General features: G+C 38.5%; 1 protein-coding gene across 1 annotated transcript in view; it reads right to left on the bottom strand.

The window, feature by feature from the left end:
• The window catches only part of MBOAT2 (membrane bound O-acyltransferase domain containing 2), a 120,285-nt gene that overhangs the window by 49,301 nt on the left and 49,794 nt on the right, over positions 1 to 21,190 (bottom strand). The window contains exon 3 of the mRNA XM_011960940.1: positions 5,077 to 5,172. Within this exon, the coding sequence (XP_011816330.1) occupies positions 5,077 to 5,172 (96 nt within the window). The remainder of the gene's footprint in view (positions 1 to 5,076; positions 5,173 to 21,190) is intronic.

Below are 21,190 nucleotides of genomic sequence, written 5' to 3'. Positions count from 1 at the left end.
TCTGTGTTCTACAGTAAAAATTTATAGTTTTCTGCATAGAGGTTCTGTACATTTATTTTTACACATATTACTAGATATTTCATGGTTTTTCTTGCTTTTGAAAAAGGATCCTTTTTCTATCACATTTTCTAACTGATCACTGCTGGCATGAAGAAAGCTATTTAGTTGTTTTATACTTCTCTTGTATCTATTTTCTGAGGCTAACGTGAGATGTGAGATCGAACAACTTCAGTAGCTTTTCAACCTTTCTGTAAATATAAACTTGTATTATGGTATAAGTTTATCTTTACCTAATCAACATTTTAAATGTATCTTAAGCCTAACAATTTACACATACACACACACACACAATTTCTCCACACTCTTGTGCAAGTAAAACTGTCCCATACAAGAGAGATTTCATGTTGATTCCTCAGCAAGAGTCTGGGCTTTGCTTCTTGCGCTTTCTAGCATCAGAGCAACGGGCCAGCTCGGCACGAAGGGTGAGTCGCTATCCAATTCACCTTCTTAGCCATTTGACATTCTGAATAGCTATGATATTCACTCTAATTAGGATCAAGTCAGGATCTTTTCTGCTCATGTATTATAACACATTCAAGGGTTCCCTGTGCTCAAATACTTCATCAAGGGGAGACTCTGTCTCTAGGTGGCTTTTTTCTCTCCTGTGTCCACTAAAAAACAAAAAACAAAAACAAAAAACAAAAAACCAAGAGCCTTCAAGTTCACTCCGCCACAATGGTCTCCTTCAGCTAATTCAATTGTCTAATCTTTATCAGTTCACTGATAATGGTCAAAAGTTTTCTCCTGTACTATGCAGCCATAAAAAAGGATGAGTTCATGTCCTTTGCAGGGACATGGATGAAGCGGGAAACCACCATTCTCAGTAAACTATCAGAAGGACAGAAAACCACACACTTTTCACTTATAGGTGGGAATTGAACAATGAGAACACTTGGACACAGGGAGGGGAACATCACACACCGGGGCCTGTCGGGAGGTGGGGGAGGGATAGCATTAGGAGATATACTTAATATAAATGACAAGTTGATGGGTGCAGCAAACCAACATGGCATATGTATACCTATGTAACAAACCTGCACGTTGTGTACATGTACTCTAGAACTTAAAGTATAATAATAACAAAAAAAGTTCTCTCCTAATGGATAAAAGGAATTCTTTAAACTTGGAGTTTTATAAACAGGTTTTCTATCTTAAAAAGGCCAAGTTGTTTTTCTTCTACATATTTAAACATTTAAAACTGCATTTAAGTATTTAAATGGCCTTATTTTATTTTATTTTATTTTATTTCTGAGACAGGGTATCACTCTGTCACCTGGACTGGAGTGCAGTGGTGCAATCTTAGCTCACTGCAACCTCTGCCCCCAGGGCTCAAGCAACTCTCCCACTTTAGCCTCCTGAGTACCTGGGGCTACAGGTATGTGCCACCATGCCTATCTAATTTTTGTATTTTTAGTAGATACAGGGTTTCGCCATGTTGCCCAAACTCCTGAGCTCAGGTGATCCACCTGCCTTGGCCTCCCCAAGTGCTGGGATTACAGGGGTGAGCCCCCACGCCCGGCCTTCAGTGGCATTTTAGAGGTCAGCAAAACACTTCTAAAACACACCTACACAGCTGTGTTTTAAACATGCACTATGCTCTTAACGTCAGTTGTTTCTGATCTGGGAGGCCATGTGGCCCATGCTTGCCGACAGGATGCAGGCAGAATTGTTGCGTAGGCACACCCTCGCTTTGCTCACACTCACCACCCCGCCCTCAACTTAACCTAGAGGATTCTAGAGCCCAAAGGAGGTGGAACCACAAGAAGGAAGGAGTCTGGTTCCCTAAATGACTGTGTGGAGCAGAGACTCCCTCCTCAATGAACTGTAATGTGAATGAGAAATAAACTCTTACTATACTGAGCCACTGAAATAAAGTTACTGTTTTAAATGCAGTAAGCCTATCCCTAGATAATACAGAAATGTTAGGTAAAGGCCTTGAGACTGACAATAATTTGGAATAGCTGATGAGGGAAATAAAAAGGGTAATGACCAAGATCAAACTGATGGAGGGGCTGTGAGAGCCCAGCAAAGACTGGGCCACACAAATCCATACTAACACCAATCCACATGGTTGTATAATAAATTCAATTTGGTTATGTTAAATCACTTTTTAAATCGAATGGTTAAAAGAGCAACAAAATATTTTTAATGAAATATTACACGGGATCCCAAAATACAAACTAGAGAAATACAGAGCAGATGTGGCTGAAGCAAGACTGGAAGACCTAGAACCTCATCTGCTGAGCTCCTAAGACACCTGCAGAAACTGCCTGCAGAGTCCCAGGACTCTAAAGGTCAGTGTGAAAACTCATGATTTTATGGTATCGCTAACCTTGAGTTGCTAATGTTAATATTTCTGTTATCAACATTAAACTAAATTAATTAAAAGTATGTTTTTTGTTTCTATTTTCTAATATGAATAAATGCTTATTTCTCACTTACTATAATTCAAGTATTCAAAGCTCTTAATTTCTCTTTCAGATGGCACAGCCTTTGCCCACATGGCTCTAGTTTCTCCATTTGTGTTGTCTGTTACTTTCCGCCATTTTTCTCACTGTATTTTTAACTTTCTTCTGTACTGAAGTATTATTCCTGACTCAATATATATTTAATGCCTCCATGTGCTAAGCACTAGGATGCATGATGAACAAGACCAATATGGTTGCAAATTCTCAGGAGAATTAAATTTTCTAAGTGATTGCAATTCTTTTAAACTTATATAACTATTTCCTAATTTCATTACACTATGATGACAATGTGACCTGGGCTACTTCCTCAAGGTCATGAAGGTTTTCACAGTGGTCCAGCATCTACTGATCCTGCCCATGAGGTCATGTTCTCCAGGAATAACTACTATCCATAAACCGGATTGCCAACATCTGCTCTCCTTTTCTGCCCTTCCAGGTGTATTTCCCAATTCCACTCAATAGCTTTGATTAACTAGTTTTTTAGTGCATTTAAACTGTTTTGTTTTGACCTGGGTTTTATTTGTTTTTGATGTAATTTCCTTTCATCTGAACCTATTTTTAAGATCTGTGTAGTAAAATACACTTCAATCTCATTAGGGAGAAAAAGGTATTTCCTCTTTCTCTTCTAAAATTCTCTTGTTTCATAGAAGTGATTTTTTTCCCTGAACTCATACAACTTTGGTCCATTTCTATTGCCGAACAATTTTTTTGTCAGAGGTACCATGATTTTTCCAATACACGTATCCTTAAATTGGATTTACTGCTCATTACTTATGCTGTCCAGATGACTCAAGACTAGTCCAAAGCAGGCCTACTGTATCTTGTTCACTGGAGAAAGCAGTCAAGCCTGACATAAAAAAATATATATATAAAGGTTTATCTTCAACTTCCCCATCTGGTACCAAAGTGTTAGCAGATGTCACTTTATAAAGATGGAAAGCAAGTTACTTTATAAGAGCTTGTGCATTTATTTCACAACAGACATATTGTTGTGGGAAGTCAGGGACCCCAAACAGAGGGATGGGCTGGAGCCATGGCAGAGGAACATAAATTGTGAAGATTTCATGGACATATATCAGTCCCCAAAATTGATACTTTTGTAATTTCTTACGCCTGTCTTTACTGCAATCTCTGAACATAAATTGTGAAGATTTCATTTTAATATGGACGTTTATCATTTCCCTAATAATACTCTTATAATTTCTTATGCCTGTCTTACTTTAATCTCTTAATCCTGTTATCTTTGTAAGCTGAGGATGTATGTCACCTCAGGACCACTACTGTACAAATTGATTGTAAAATGTGTGTTTGAACAATATGAAATCAGTGCACCTTGAAAAATATCAGAATAACAGTGATTTTAGGGAACAAGGGGAGACAACCATAAGGTCTGACTGCCTGCAGGGTTGGGCAGAATAGAGCCACATTTTCTTCAGATGTGCAAGCAGGAGAGATATTGCTAAATTCTTCTCCTAGCAAGGAATATTAAATATTAAGACCCTTAGGAAAAGAACCGCATTCCTGGGGAGGTCTATAAATGGCCGCTGTGGAGTCTCTGTCTTATATGGTTGAGATAAGGACTGAAATATACTCTGGTCTCCTGCAGTACCCTCAGGCTTATTAGGGTGAGAAAATCCCACCCTGGTGAATTTGAGGTCAGACCGGTTCTTTGCTCTCGAACCCTGTTTTCTGTTGTTTAAGATGTTTATCAAGACAATACGTGCATAGCCGAACATAGATCCTCATCAGTAATTCTCTTTTTGCCCTTGCCTTGTGATTTTGCTTTGCCCTTTGCCTTGTGATCTTTACTGGCCTCAGAAGCAAGTGAACTTTGTTCTCCTTTTTTGCCCTTTGAAGCATGTGATCTTTGTGACCTACTCCCTGTTCGTACACTCCCTCCCCTTTTGAAATCCCTAATAAAAACTTGCTGGTTTTGCAGCTCAGGGGGCATGATGGACCTACCGATATGTGATGTCACCCCCAGCGGCCCAGCTGTAAAATTCCTCTCTTTGTACTCTTTCTCTTTATTTCTCAGACTGGTCGACACTTAGGGAAAATAAAAAGAACCTACATTGAAATACTGGGGGGCGGTTCCCCTGATAACATATAATCAGTTTTGTTACAGGACAAAAAGACTCATCTAGCACCAGGAAGAAAATAAATCCCCTTCGAAGGAACAAATACTAGAAGTTATTTCCACTGCTCAACTGAATACTGGTGTTGAATGGAGAACACTGCAAAGAGGTGAAATGCATAGAAGTAAAATGCATCCTTGAGCATCTTCTCTAGGAAACTCAGACTGACCTAGCCCAAGGACCTAACAACCAAAGGAAGACCCGTCAGGTAGGAAGAAGCAGAACAAGGCTCTTACTGACTTAGTACTATAAAAGACTACTTACAAGAGGGAAATTCTAAATTTAGAAAGAAATTTTCAACTAAAATATTTAATAATAGCTTTTCACTTGAACTACTAAATGCAAATATATTTTTTTCTTTAACCACCTTGTTAGAATGGATAAACAGGTCACTGAATCAGTTTTCATCTTACCCTGAAAAATCAGCAGAATATTGTCCATAGTCAAAGATATAGACTCGAGTAACTTGGCACACTGTGAGGTATCCCAGAGCAAACACAAAGCAGTAACTGCAAAACAAAAATAAGCTACATTAATGAAGATAAAAGACTCATTTTGTTAAAGAGTACATTTTAAAGTAATTTATTAGCTAAATGACATGGTTCAGAAATTAAATATTACTAGATCTACTCTACAAACAGCCTTCTTTAATAAATTAGGAACACTCTTTTCTAGCATCTGCTTCAGTTTACTTGACTATCATCTTCAATGGTAAATTCATTTTATTTATTTCCTTCTGAGAGACATATACACACCAATTTATATATCTGAAAGTCATGATCATGAGCATAAATATGTGGTTAGTATGTGTTCCATTTATTCCTCCTTTCTAGGACACAAAAGTTAGCACAAAAATATTTGGCTAAGGTATACATTAAACAAATTCTTAATAGAATTTTGAAAAAAACTTGTCCTCGATAGTCTAAAAGCATATCTTCTTAGTGTGAGTTGGGTGGCATTTACACACATTTCATAGCCATGAACACTTAGTGATTTCTACAACTTAAGATGCTTGGAATATAGTTACAATTAAAAACACAGCATGGGAAAAAGAACTTATATATCAACAGGAGAGAAGAGAAACCCAGAAACAGACTCCAGAATACTTAACATTGAATAGGATGAAGGCTGCAATGCAAATTATCAGGGAATGGATGAGTTGTTATTTAATTGGTTCAAAATCTGGGTGGGGAAAAGAAAGCTATGCCTTCATCTCACACCAAAACAATTCTATGTGGATTAATGAATTACATGTAAAATATACAAGTACAACAAATAGGAACTGTGACTAAATATTCAAATGTTCTGAAATTGGGGAAGGACTTTCTAAACATATATGATATTGAAGAAATCAAGGGAGGAAAAACCTTTAACTAAAAAAAAAAAAAAAAATTGACCAAATAAAAATCTTTGTCATGTAGGCAGTTCAGGTGGTTTTATGAAAGTTCTTTCAAACTTTTGACAAATAGTTAATTATAATCTTTTGAATTATTCCTGAGCAAAGAACAGGGATGGAGAGCTTCCTAATCCAAATGTTTAACAAAGTTAATATATTCATGATTGCTATATCTGACAAAAATAGCACATATGGATACCCATACACAAAGCATTGAAAAATCAAATTTAAAATAATTTCTAAAAATTATGTGGCAGACTGCACTTTCCAAAGATGCCCAAAACAGTACCTCCCATTTCATATGCTCTTCTGCAGCCTGTGCTGCTCTCTGTCAAGAGGAGGAGTCTACCTCTCTGCCCACTTTGAGTGTGGGTGGCCTTCTAACTGCACAGACCAGCGGATTACAGAAGCAACATTTTGCTAGTTCCAGGTGCAAACCATAATTAACCTGGCAGTTTCTACTTTTTGCCTTTTAGAAGTTGGTTGTTGGGAATAAGTGTGACTATCCTGAGACCACTACATGTAGAGATTCTGGAGGATGCGAGACCATGCACAGAAAGAGAGAGAGAGAAAGAACAAGAGAGAAAAGGTGGGATAAAGGAAGGGTTGGGGATTGGGTTGGGTCTAGGCCCTAATCAAGGATCTGATCACACACATCTAGGGGAGGAAGGAAGGAAGGAAAGAGGTGTGAAGGAGAGAGGAGCGGGGTGGAAATGGAGAGTGAGGCACCAAGGAGCACCAAGTGGTTAGACATGTGAGTGAGGAAGCTAATTCCACACGAAAAAAAGATGATGCTATCCAGTGGAATCCTTCCTGAACTGCTTACCCACAGTCATAAGCAACCTAATACAGAGTATCACTTTGTTTTAAGCCACTATGTTTTGATATAATGACATAATCAAAACAGAAACTGATAACTGAAAATGGGGTGCTACTGTAACCAAACACCTTCATGGAATATGTCAGATAAGCCGTTTCTAAGAATCCTAAGGGCATGCCTCTTAGACATTCTCTGATAGATTAAAAAAATTTTTAAGAAGCTCAAGGGTGTTGTCACACAGCACCCCGACTCTGAAAGTAGAAAGGAGGCTGTCTAAAAGAGATTTGTGGGTGTAGTTTCTGTCTAATGTAGAGGATTACAATTAGATACACAGGAAGCCCACATAGTTCTCTAATGGGCTTATAAAAGATTAGGCTGAAAAGGAGAGACAGTTCAAAATGAAAAAAGATGTTTAGGTCCCCAAATTTTACCCATAGGAAGCAGTCTAGCAAAGCCATTCAAATGCAAAACCTGGCCATTTCTTATGAAAAAGGACAACTAGTCCATGGTGTGAAGTCAAGAGCTCAGAGGATGAAGCCAAAAGCCACACAGATGCACTCAAGGGACTAGGTCTGGGCCCTAATCAAGGAACTGATCATACATATCTGTCTGGATTTCACAATCACCGTGGACTAGGGCTGAGAAGCATCTTACAGTACGATAGTTTTCATTAACAATAGTGTCTCCTACAGCCGTCCTATTGCTGATCATCCCTGGACACTAGGTGTGTGAGGGGCAAAAAGCTTGCCTGTTAGTTCACTGGCCTTCAGATCAAAAAGAACTGTACTTGGGGACCCACCCCAAGAAGCCTCATCCAGGCCTGACTTAGATGACAAGATCAGGAACTTGAGCTTGATGTCCTAATGAGATGAGACTTTGGGGATCCTGGGAGGAAAGTGAATAACCTTTCATGTAGGATTCATGTGAACTGTGGGGGCCAGAGGACTGGCTGTCTTTCAAGACTGCTGCCATCAATAACATCCCTCCCTGTTGTACATGTCTAACTCTTTACATCAAGAGCTGAAAGAAAATTCTTGCTATAGTTTGGATGATTGCCTCCTCTAAAACTTCATGTAGAAATCTAATCTCTAATGCTGGAGGTGGGGTCTAATGGTAGGTGTTTGGGTCATGGGGGCAGATCCCTCATGAATAGATGAATGCCTTCCCTGGGGGATGAGGAGGTGAGTGAGTTCTCACTCTGTTTATTCCCTTGAGAGCTGGTTGTTAAAAAGAGCCTGGCACCTCCCTGCTTTCCTCCTCTCTGGCCACGTGGTCTCTGCATACACTGGTTCCTCTTCACCTTCTGCCACACGTAGAAGCAGCCTGAGGCCCTCACCAGAGGCAGATGCTCAATGCTGAACTTTCTATCCATCAGAATCATAAGCCAAATAAACCTTTTCTCTTTATAAATTACCCAGTCTCAGGTATTTCTTTATAGAAACACTAAATTAAGACACTTTCCTGTCCCACCCCCCTTGAATCTATGCTAGACTTAATAACTTGTTTTTACCAATAGAATACAGTGCAAATCATAGACAGAATTAAAAACAAAAATCACATGATATCTCAACAGACGCAGAAAAAGGATTTGACAAATATCCTGCATGCCTCTATGATTAAAATCCACAGCAAAATTGGTATACAAGGGACATACCTTAATGTAATAAAAGCCATCTATGACAAACCCACAGCCAACATAACACCGAATGGGGAAAAGTTGAAAGCATTCTTGCCGAGAACAGGAACAAGACAAGGATGCCCACTCTCAGCACTCCTCTTCAACACAGTACTGGAAGTCCTAGCTAAAGCAATAAGAAAGAAAGACAGAAAGAAAGAGAGAAAGAGAGAGGAGAAAAGAAAAGAAAAGGGCATCCGTATCAGTAAAAAGGAAGTCAATTTACCTTGAAAACCCTAAGGACTCCTCCAGAAAGCTCCTAGAACTTACTGATAAAAGAATTCAGCAAAGTTTTCTGGATACAAGATTAATGTACACAAATCCATAGCTCTTCTATACACCAAACAGCAACAAGTGGATAATCAAATCAGTAATTCAACCCCTTTTACAACAGCTGCAAAAAAATAAAATACTAAGGAATACACTTAACCAAGGAGTCAAAAGACCACTACAAGGAAAACTACAAAACACTGCTAAAGGAAATCATAGATGACACAAACAAATGGAAACACATCCTATGCTCATGGATGGGTAGAATCAGTATTATGGAAATGACCATACTGCCAAAAGCAATTTACAAATTCAATGCAATCCCCATCAAAATACCATCATTCTTCACAGAGTTAGAAAAAGCAGTTCTAAAATTCATATGGAACCAAGACTAAGCAAAAGGGACAAACCTGGAAGCATCACACTACCTGATTTCAAACTATACTATAAAGCCATAGTCACAAAAACAGCATGGTACTGGTATAAAAATAGGCACACAGACCAGTGGAACAGAATACAGAACCCATAAATAAACCCAAATACTTAGAGCCAACTGATCTTCAACAAAGCAAACAAAAATGTAAAATGGGGAAAGAACACCCTTTTCAACAAATGGATTTAACTGGCTAGCCACATGTAGGAGAATGAAACTGGATCCTCATCTCTCACCTTATACAAAAATCAACTCAAGATGGGTTAAAGACTTAAATCTAAGAACTGAAACTATAAAAATCCTAGAAGAAAACATCGGAAAAACCCTTCTAGACTTTGGCTTACGCAAGGATTTCACGACCAAGAACCCAAAAGCAAATGTAATAAAAACGAAGATAAATAGTTGGGACCTAATTAAACTGGAGAGCTTTTGCATAGCAAAAGGAACAGTCAGCAGAGTAAACAGACAATCCACAGAGTGGGAGAAAATCTTTACAACCTATACATCTAACAAAGGACTAATATCCAGAATCTACAACAAACTCAATCAGTAAGAAAAAAACAAATAATCCCATCAAAAAGTGGGCTAAGGACATGAATAGACAGTTCTCAAAAGAAGATATACAATGGCCAACAAACATATGAAAAAATGCTCACATCACTAATGATCAGGGAAATGCAAATCAAAACCACAATGCGATACCACCTTACTCCTGTAAGAATGGTCATAATAAAAAAACAGTAGATAACGGTGTGGATGTAGTGATCAGGGAACACTTCTACATTGCTGGTGGGAATGTAAACTAGTACAGTCACCATGGAAAGCAGTGTGGAGATTCCTTTAAGAATTAAAAGTAGAACTACCATTTGATCCAGCAATCCCACTACTGGGTATCTACCCAGAGGAAAAAAAAGTCATTATTTGAAAAAGATACTTGCACATGCATGTTTATAGCGCACAATTCACGACTGCAAAATTGTGGAACCAACTAAAATGCCCATCAATCAACAAGTGAATAAAGAAACTGTGGTGTGTGTGTGTGTGTATATATATATATATATATATAATGGAATACTACTCAGCCATAAAAAGGAACAGCATTTGCAGTGACCTGGATGAGACTGGAGACTATTACTCTAAGCGAAGTAACTCAGGAATGGAAAACCAAACATCGTATGTTCTGGTATGTGGGAACTAAGCTATGAGGATGCAAAGGCATAAGAATGATACAATGGACTTTGGGGACTTGGGAGGAAGAGTGGGAGGGGGGCAAGGGATAAAAGATTACAAATATGGTACAGTGTATACTGCTTGGGTGATGGGTGCACCTTGATACAGCGTATCATGACTGTAGCCAGTACAGCTTAAACAGAAAACAAACAAAAAACCAAAAATCTCATTAACATAAGCAAAAATATTAACCAACGTTCATATTGGAACTACATTCATTTGCTAATACTGTGAGCAATTACTTTACTAAATAGGATAGTAACCAAGCATTTATTCATAGTCATTTTGGTTAAATTACAGTTGAACTGCAGCCATAATTTAGCTGTGAGAGTTCAGAAAAAAACAAACAAAAAAAATCAATGAAAGTATTTTGTGAGAATCAACGAGCTACACAGAATTGAAAATAAAGGATATTCTATTCTCATTACTATTTATAAATTGTGCACTAAGTCTGTTAAATTTGTAAAATTTACAATAAACTCACGTATGCATATTTATGCATTTTTTTCTAGAAAGCCAGTTAGTTGGTACTCACCAATATACCCCACTAGCCACATGTAGTTACTGAGCTCTTGAAATGTGGCTAGTATAAACTGAGATAAGCTGCAATTGTAAAATACACCCCAGATTTTGAAGACTAAGTATAAAAACAAAAATTGTTTTCATTGATTATACTTTGAAATATTATTTTGGCTATACTGGGTAAAATGAAATGTTATTACTAAAATATATTACTTAATGTGCTTTTTTTTTCAGTTTTTAAACTGTTTGACTACTGGAATTTTTTTAATTTTTTTTTTTTTTTTGAGACAGAGTCTTGCTCTGTCGCCCAGGCTGGAGTGCAGTGGCGCAATCTCAGCTCACTGCAACCTCCACCTCCCAGGTTCAAGCGATTCTCCTGCCTTGGCCTCTCAAGTAGCTGGGACTATAGGCACCTGCCATCACACCCAGCTAATTTTTGTAATTTTAGTAGAGATAAGGTTTCACCATATTGGCCAGGCTGGTCTTGAACTCCTGAGCTCAAGTGATTCACCTGCCTCAGCCTCCCAAAGTGCTGGAATTACAAGCATGAGCCACCATGCCCAGCCAGAAATCTTTAAATTATATCTGTGGCTTGCATTGTATTTCTATCACACAGTGCTAGACAGTTTTCCTGAAAAAAGGAAAACAGACACAGCTGGTGGGGCTTTTCACATTTTTGCCACTCTCTCTACCTAGAATATGGATCTGACGGCTGCTGTAGCAGCCATCTTGCACCCATGAGGTAATAAGCTAAGAGGCAGAACAAGAGGGGAAACCTGGTTCTTTAATGACATTGTTGAGCTGCTATACCAGCTCTGGACAATCTAACTTGAGAAAGAATTCTAGGTGGTGGGGGTTTTTCTGTGTTTTGTTTTGTTTACTGTCTGTACTACTCCAAAAGCACATCAAACTTTTGTTGCTATCTTGTCTTTCGAATTAGACTGCAGGGAAGGGTGTTGGGAAAAGCCTTTGATTTTTCAAGTTCACACATCAGCAGAGAAAGCAGACATATAAGCCACTATGCACATAAATTATTTTAAGTGCAACAGTCCATTTATGAATTTCACTGAATGTCTTCAAACAGAAGAATATACACGCAAATAAAATCCAGACCGACCTGGGCTGGACTTAATTTTAACAGTCCCAATCACTTTTTATTATTGCTACCTGTTTGACCTTAGAAAGTGACTATTCTTCTGCATCCTGGTTCTCTCACTTCTAAAAGGTGGATGCACTATTCCAGGGATCCTGGCTACGGTAACCCCATCACTGTCATCTCACCCTCCTTGCAACTGACTGGTTTATGGGAGGCAGAAAACTTAGGTCTGGTTGATGAAGCCTGACACAGAGCTTTTGGAAAGGCCTTTCTTACTTTTAGTGTGACACTTGCTGTTGGCATGTCTATATGTGCGTGTCCATCTTTAGCCTACAAGGAGCTAGCCTGAGGACAAAGTCAATATGCTGAGACGGCAAAATAAAAAACAGAACTTGGTGTTTTGATGTCCTCATCAACACTGAGCTGCTGAATTAATGAAAATGAGGTGCCTTGTCTCATGACTTCCAGCTTCGAGAGGTAACCTTTCTCTGCTGTTTACAAAATTCAGATACTACTATAAGTTGGGATTTCTGCTCTTCACAGCCGAAAGAATTCAGATATGATTATTACTAATATCAAAATAAAATCAACAGCTTCTGAAGAGTTCCAGAACAGAACATTTTCTTATTAATTGAATAAGAACTGTTGAATTGCTGCCTTATTTCAAAAGGTGAAACCACATCTAAAATATCTGTTCACTTAGGTGTTAGATATAGAGTGGAAATTGCTCAGGGAAATTGCTAATTCCCATGTAGCAGCAACTATGGGAATTAATGAACTAGAAAGGCTGAAGAGAACTAAAAACGAATTCTTCTCAAAAAAGGAAAACAGGTGATGTCACCAAAAGGTTCAAAATCCTGATGGGAATGAAAACAAAAACTAACAAATGAGTGTTTTAACACGATGAAATCAAATTAAACTGTTTACTCTCCAAGGTTATCAGGCTTGGACGGCTTTGGTTGTAGCCCAACTGCACAAAAGGCTTGCACATTTGAATACTAACCTTTTTCTCTCTATTCTGCCTTTCCCTCTGTTTATATTTTCCAAGACTGTTACTATGTACCTCTTGTTTTATAGTGTTTTATGCATTTTTTTGAAAAGTTAGAGGAATTACATTACCTGATTTCAAGACTAAGTATGAAGCTTCAGTAACCAAGACAGTATGACATTGGCCTAAAGTTAGACACACAGATCAATGAACAGAATAGAGTACAGAAATAAAGCCATACATAGATGGTAAACTGCAATTCAAAAGGAAAAAGTGTTTGCAACAAACAGTGCTGGGACAAATGAACATACATATAGAAAAATAAATTCCAACCCTTGTCTCTTAACATACACAAAAATTAACTCGATATGGATCACTGATCTAGGCACAAAAACAAGAACTGTAAAACTTCTAGGAGAAACTATTCATAAACCAAGGGCAGACACAGATTTCTTAGTAAAAGATAAAAAGCTCTGAATTAAAAAATCAAATTCACTTCATCAAGATTTAAAAGTTCTGCTCTTCAAAACTCACCACTAAGGAAATGAAAAGGCAAACATAGGTTGAAAACATTTTTTCATAATTTATCTATCTGACAAAGGACTTACATCCAAAACATAGAAATAATGAATTATAACAAAAATTAAACCCAACAGTCAACAGATATGAACAAAATGTCCCAAAAGAAGATATACAATTCGTCAAACAGCACAGGAAAAAATGTTTGACATCATTAATCATCAGCGAAATCTAAATTAAAATCACAGTGAAATATCACTATATCCGTTAGACTGAGCACCATGGAAAAGGCTGAGAACACCGACTGCTGGCGGGAACGGAAAGGAACTGGCGCTCGTATACATTGCCAGTGGGAGTGTAGAATGGTACAATCACTTTGGGAAGTTTGGCAATTTCTTACTGGATTAAAATATTTTTATCTGATGCCCCAGCAATTCCTTTCCTAGGTGTTTACACAAGAGATATGAAAATACGTATCAACAAAAAGACTTGAAGAATGTTTCAGAAGTTTTACTCCTAATAGCCCATTCTTGAATTTTTAAACAACTCAAATGTCCATTAATAGGTGAAAGGATACATAAACTGAGATATATTCATACAGTGGAAGAAAAAGGAACAAACTGTGAAACACAACAACAGGACTGAGTTTTTTACACATTAAGCTGAGTACAAAATGCCAGACACAAAAGATTACAGAACGTAGGATTCCGTTGCTATGAAATTCTAGAGCAAGCTAAATTGATCTATGGTGACAGAAAGCAGATCATTGGTTGCAGAAGACAGGATGGACTGACTGCAAAGGATGACAAAGGAACTTTCTGGGACAAGTGAAATGTGCTATATCTAGATTTAGGGTGGTAGTCACACCGGTCTATACATTTGTCCAAGCTCATGGAACAGGCAGCTTTATTTTGGATAAGTTGTACTTAAATAAAACTGATTAAGAAATTATTTGGAAACAAACAATTTTTGCACAAGCCCTTTGCAGATTCCTTCTTATCCTGGGGTCCCAGGGTTCAGTTTGCATCTTTGCTCCATTTACATTCATTTTCAAGAGGAAATGGGCACAGCGTGCAGTGCCTCTAAACAATTACAATAGTAACATCAAAGATCACTGATCTCAGATCACCATAACAGAGACAATGATGTTTGAAGTGTTGTCAGAACTATCAAATGTAACACAGAGACACTAAGTGAACACATGTTGCTGGAAACCAACATTGATGGATTTGCTGGGTGCAGGGATGTCACAAACTTTCTGTTTGTTTAACAAAAAGAAAAAAGGCAGTATCTATGGTGCACAATAAAATGGAATGCAATAAAACAGGTGTGCCCATATTTGTTTAACCTGAATTATAGTTCCTACCGGAAAGGCAGAAGGAATACTAAATAAGGAGCTGTTATTGCTCCAGGCCTAAAAGGCTTGCAAGCCTCACTGAAATAGGCTTTTTATTAAACAGCTTTATTGAGGTATAATTTACACACCATGAAATTTACTTACTGTAAATGTACAATTCAACAATTTTTAGTAGATGTGTAGAGTTGTGTGACCATCACTGCAAGACCACTGCCCCAAGAGTTCCCTTGTGGTTACTTGCAGTATCCCCTAATTGTACCCTCAACCCTAGGCAACCACCGATCATTTTCTGTCTCTAGATCTGTCTTTTCTGGGAATCTCATGTAAATAAAATAATACAATATGTAGTCTTTTGTATCTGGCTTCTTCCACGTAGCATGCTCTTGAGGTTCATCCATGTTGCAGCGTATCTCGGCAGTTTGTTCTCTGTAAACTGCTGAATAGTGTTCCATTGCATGAACATGCCACATTTCGTTTACCCTTTCACCAGCCAGTGAATATCTGGGCTGTTTGAAGCTTCTGGCTATTATGAATAATGCTACTTGATGTGGACATATGTTTTTACCCTGGGTAGAAACCTAACAACAGAATTTTCAGGGCATATGGTAAGTTAATGTTTAACTTTCAACCAAAATGTTTTCCAAAGTGACTATAATTTTTATGCTCCTGTAAGCAACGTATGAAGATTCCAGTTTCTTCATATCCTCACTAATGCTGGGTATTGTCAGTCTTTTAAACTACATCCATTCTAATGGATATATAGTGGTTATTAGATATCGTAGTTTTAATTTCATTATAGTTTTAATTTGCAATTCACTAATGACTAGTGATCTTGAGCATCTTTTAATTTGCATATTAGCCATGAAATGTCTAACTAGCAGTTTTGTCCATCTTTAAATTGGGTGGTCTTCCTAGTATTGATTGTACGAGTTCTGTACACCTTCTAGACCCAAGTCCTGTATCAGACACATGTTTTGCAAGTATTTTTCTTCTGTGGCTTATCTCTTCATTTTCTTAAAGGTGTCTTTTGAATAGCAAAAGTTTTAAATTCTGAAAAATGAGTATTCAATTTTTTTATTATATTATGATTTATTTTTAATTTTTTTTGAGACAGGTTCTCTCTGTTTCCCAGGCTGGAGCACAGTAGTACAATCATAGCTCAATGTACCTTGGACTCCTGGGTTCAAGTGATCTTCCTGCCTTAGCCTTCCAAGCAGCTAAGACTACAGGTCTGCACCACCACATTGGGGTACTTTTCTACTTAAAAACAATTGGGTCTCACTATGTTGCCCAGGCTGGTCTCAAACTCCTGGCCTCAAGCAATTCTCTTCCCTCAGCTTCCCAAAGTGCTGGGATCACAGGCATGTGCTACCACACCCAGCCAATTTTATTCTTTATGGACAATTCCTTGGTTGTCATACCTAAGAAGTCTTTGCCCAACCGAAAAGTCACAGAGAGTTTCTCCCATATTGTCTTCTGAAGTTTTAAAGGTTTAGCTGCTACATTTAGGACTACAATGCATTTTAGGTTGATTTTTATGTATGATGTGAGGTAAGGATCAGGTTCATTTCTGTGCATATAGAAACCTGATTGTCCCAGCACTGTGTATTGAAAAAACTATACTTTTCCAACTGCCTTGGCACTTTTGTCAAAACTCAACTGACCATAAAGGTTTATTTCGGAACTCTCCATTTTGTTGCAAAGATTTATATGTCTATCCTTATGCCAATAGCACAGTGTCTTGATCACAGTAGCATTAGTTGTGAAACTCAGGAGTATAAATCCTCAAACTCTGTTGTTCCTTTTCAAAATTATCTCGGTTATTTAAGGTCCTTAGTATTTCCATATAAATTTTATATGGAAAAGCTTAAAACCTGCCAGTGTTTCTGTTAGGAATTACATTAAATCTATAGATGAATTTGTGAAGAAATTCCATCTTAACAATGTAAAGTCTTCCAACTCATAAGTATAAAATACTTCTCCATTTAATCTTCCTTCTCTCAGGAACGTTTTATAGTTTTCAAGTGCAATTGCAATTATTTTATTAAATTTATTCCTAAGTATTTTATTCTTTTTGATGTTGCTGTGAATGGAATTGTTTTTATACCTGCATTTCTGGACTCTCAATTTGTAGTATATAGAAATATAACTGATTTTGTACACTGGTCTTATAAACTGCAACCTTGCCAGCCTCATTTATTAGTCCCAAGAGTATTTTTCTCTGGCTATTCTAACACTCCTCTGGTTTCTGTTTGCATGGCTTACATCTTTTCCACTCTTTTACCTTCAACCTATTCATGTCTTTAAAGTGTTTTTCTTGTAGACAACAAACATATGGTTAGATTTTGTTTTTCATCCAGTCTGACAACTTCTGACTTCTGATTGATATTTACTATAAGTATTTATATGGTTAGATTTAACTGCTATTTGTTTTAGCTATGTCTCAGGCCTTTTTTGTTCCTCCTTTAGTGCCTTCTTTTGTATTAAACAAATATTTGGTAGTGAACTATTTTAGTTCCTCTGTTGATTCTTTCAATGTGTACTTTTTAGTTATTTAGCAATTGCTCTAGGAATTACCATGTGTCTCATTTCATCACAATCTATTTTGGATTAATACTGACTTAATTCTGATAAAATATGGCCAGCTTGCTCCAATACAGCTTCATTTTCTGTCATCCTTTGAGCTACTACTGTCATATATATGGCATCTACAAATTTTACAATACCAATAATATAGCATTATAGTTATTGCTTTAAACACTGTTACGTCCTTTAAAAAATCAAGAAAAGAGAGATGCATACAGACTTCCACATTTACCCAACTGTTTACCATTTCTGGAGCTTCTCATTCCTTCCTATGCACTTCCTTTCGACCTCAACGACTTCCTTTGGAATTTCTTATAAAGCAGGTCTTTGTTTATCTCGGAATGTCTTTACTAAACCTTTATTTCTGAAGGATAATTTTGCTGGATATACAACTTGTAGTTGAAAATTTTTCCTTCAGCATTTTGAATATGTCATTCTATTTCCTTCTGGCCTCCACTGTTCTGATAAGAATTTTATCATTGCTGTCTCTAAAATGAGTTGTTTTTCTCTCACTGCTCTCAAGATATTCTCCTCATCTTTGTCTTTCAGCAGTATGACTTAGTGAAGACCTATTTGTGTTTATCCTACCTGAGGTCTGTTGAGCTTCTTGGATCCACAGATTAATGTTTTACATCACATTTGGGATGTCAATGGCCATCATTTCCTCAAATGCTTTTTCTGCCCCTTTCTCTCTCCCCTCTCTTTTGTAACTCAGGTTAAACATTGTTGGTGCATGGGATATTATCCCATAGGTCTCTGAAGCTCTGTTTATTTTTCTTCAATATTTTTTATACCTTTTTTCTTCAGATTGGCTAATACCTTTGACATACCCTTAAGTTCACTGATTCTTCGGCCATTGCAAATCACTATGTTGCACTTATTGTGAATTTTTCATTTCGGTTCATTACTTTTCAGCTCTAGGACTTTCATTTGTTTCCTTTTCAAAGTTTCCATTTATTTATATTCCCTATTTGTTAAATTATGATCCTCCTTATCTTAGTTCTTTAAATGTATTTATAACAGTTGTTTTGTCTGGTAAACCCAACATCTGGGTCCGTTTAGAGGCGGTTTCAATTGACTGCTTTTTTCCTCATTTCTCATAATTTTTTAAACTGGACATTTTAGATAATACATGACAGTAACTCTGGATTTTAATCAACTTTTTCTTGAGCACTGCTGTGCTGTTTTTGTTTCTTAGCCTGAAGTTAATCCACTGAATCTTTCTCACTCACGGTGAGAGCTGATGCAGCAGCTGATGTCTCTACTCAGTTTTTTAAAGCCTCAGTGTTATTTTTTTAGTCTCACTCTAGAGGTTGCCCCCGTGTCTGCATATCTGAGTGGTCAGTCAATGATTAGTCGGAGCTTATGCTTAAACACCCGAAGCAAGTAAGATAGCTGCTCAAAGTTCCATCTTTTTCCAGTCAGCCCCAGCTCTTACTTTCCCCCAGGTCCTCTCAGGCCTCATCTGTGCTGAGATGCAGCCACCATCAGCCAGGGGTGTGTGGAGATCTCATCAAGTCCCTCAATGGCTCTCTCACTTCCAAGATATCCCTGTTAAATGATGGACCACCCTTAGGCTAGGAGAGCTGGAGGCATTCTGTTAGCTACTGCATAGGGTTCTCTGCCTTTCACTCCAAATCAAGTCAGCTGGTTTTCACGGCCAGCCTTGCCCTTGAAACCACCTTTGAAAACATTATAGTGGTAAGGGAGGTCTGACATAACTGACTCAAGCTTGCTTCTATCAGGCTAAACTGCTTTTGGAGGGGTTATAATAAACCTTTCTTGAACTGATCCTGCCCTTGTTCAAAAGTTGAAAGGGGACTGAGATTTCAAGATGGCCGAACAGGAACAGCTCCAGGCTACAGCTCCCAGCGTGAGCGACATAGAAGACGGGTGATTTCTGCATTTCCAACTGAGGTACCAGGTTCATCTCACTGGGGCGTGTTGGACAATGGGTGCAGGACAGTGGGTGCAGCCCACCAAGTGAGAGCCAAAGCAGGGCAAGGCATCGCCTTACCTGGAAAGCACAAGGAGTAAGGGAATTCCCTTTCCTAGCCAAGGGAAACCGTGACACACAGCACCTGGAAAATCAAGTCACTCCCACCCTAATACTGTGCTTTACCAAGGGTCTTAGCAAACAGCGCACCAGGAGATTATATCCCACACCTGGCCCAGAGGGTCCCAAGCCCATGGAGCCTCCCTCATTGTTAGTACAGCAATCTGAGATCTAACTGCAAGACGGCAGCGAGGCTGGGGGAGGGGCATCCATCATTGCTGAGGCTTGAGTAGGTAAACAAAGTGGCCTGGAAGCTGGAACCAGGTGGAGCCCAATGCAGCTCAAGGAAGCCTGCCTGCCTCTGTAGACTCCACCTCTGGGGACAGGGCAAAGCCAAACAAAAGGCAGCAGAAACCTCTGCAGATTTAAATGTCCCTGTCTGACAGCTTTGAAGAGAGTAGTGGTTCTCCCAGCATCGAGTTTGAGATCTGAGAACGGATAGACTGCCTCCTCAAGTGGGTCCCTGACCCCTGAGTAGCCTAACTGGGAGGCACCCCCTAGTAAGGGCAGACTGACACCTCACATGGCCAAGTACCCCTCTGAGATAAAGCTTCCAGAGGAATGATCAGGCAGCAACATTTGCTGCTCAGCAATATTCACTCTAATGCAGCCTCCACTGCCGATACCCAGGCAAACAGGGTCTGGAGTGGACCTCTAGCAAAAACTCCAACAGATCTACAGCTGAGGGTCCTGACTGTTAGAAGGAAAACTAACAAACAGAAGGAAAACTAACAAACAGAAAGGACTTCCACACCAAAACCCCATCTGTACGTCACCATCATCAAAGACCAAAGGTAGATAAAACCACAAAGAGGGGAAAAAAACAGAGCAGAAAAGCTGCAAATTCTAAAAATCAGAGCACCTCTCCCCCTTCAAAGGAATGCAGCTCCTCACCAGCAGCAGAACAAAGCTGGACGGAGAATGACTTTGACGAGTTGAGAGAAGGCTTCAGACGATCACACTTCTCCGAGCTAAAAGAGGAAGTTCGAACACATCACAAACAAGCTAAAAGCCTTGAACGAAGATTAGATGAATGGCTAACTAGAACAACCAATGTAGAGAAGTCCTTAAATGACCTGATAGAGCTGAAAACCATGGCATGAGAACTACGTAACAAATGCACAAGCTTCAATAAGCAATTCGATCAACTGGAAGAAAGGGTATCAGTGATTAAAGATCAAACTGATGAAATGAAACAAGAAGAGAAGTTTGGAGAAAAAAGAGTAAAAAGAAACAAACAAAGCTCCTGAGAAATATGGGACTATGTGAAGAGACCAAATCTACATCTGATTGGTATACCTTAAAGTGATGGGGAGAATGGAACCAAGTTGGAAAACACTCTACAGGATATTATCCAGCAGAACTTCCCCAACCTAGCAAGGCAGGCCAACATTCAAATTCAGGAAATACACAGAAGGCCACAAAGATACTCCTCAAGAAGAGCAACTCCAAGACACATAATTATCAGATTCACCAAAGTTGAAATGAAGGAAAAAATGTTAAGGGCAGCCAGAGAGAAAGGTTGGGTTACCCACAAAGGGAAGCCCATCAGACTAACAGTGGATCTCTCAGCAGAAAA

This window comes from Colobus angolensis, unplaced genomic scaffold (genome assembly GCF_000951035.1).
Source record: "Colobus angolensis palliatus isolate OR3802 unplaced genomic scaffold, Cang.pa_1.0 Scaffold53, whole genome shotgun sequence".
NCBI lineage: Eukaryota > Metazoa > Chordata > Mammalia > Primates > Cercopithecidae > Colobus > Colobus angolensis.
Note: the sequence above shows the minus strand (reverse complement) of the source record. Positions and strands in the feature narration are given on the sequence as shown.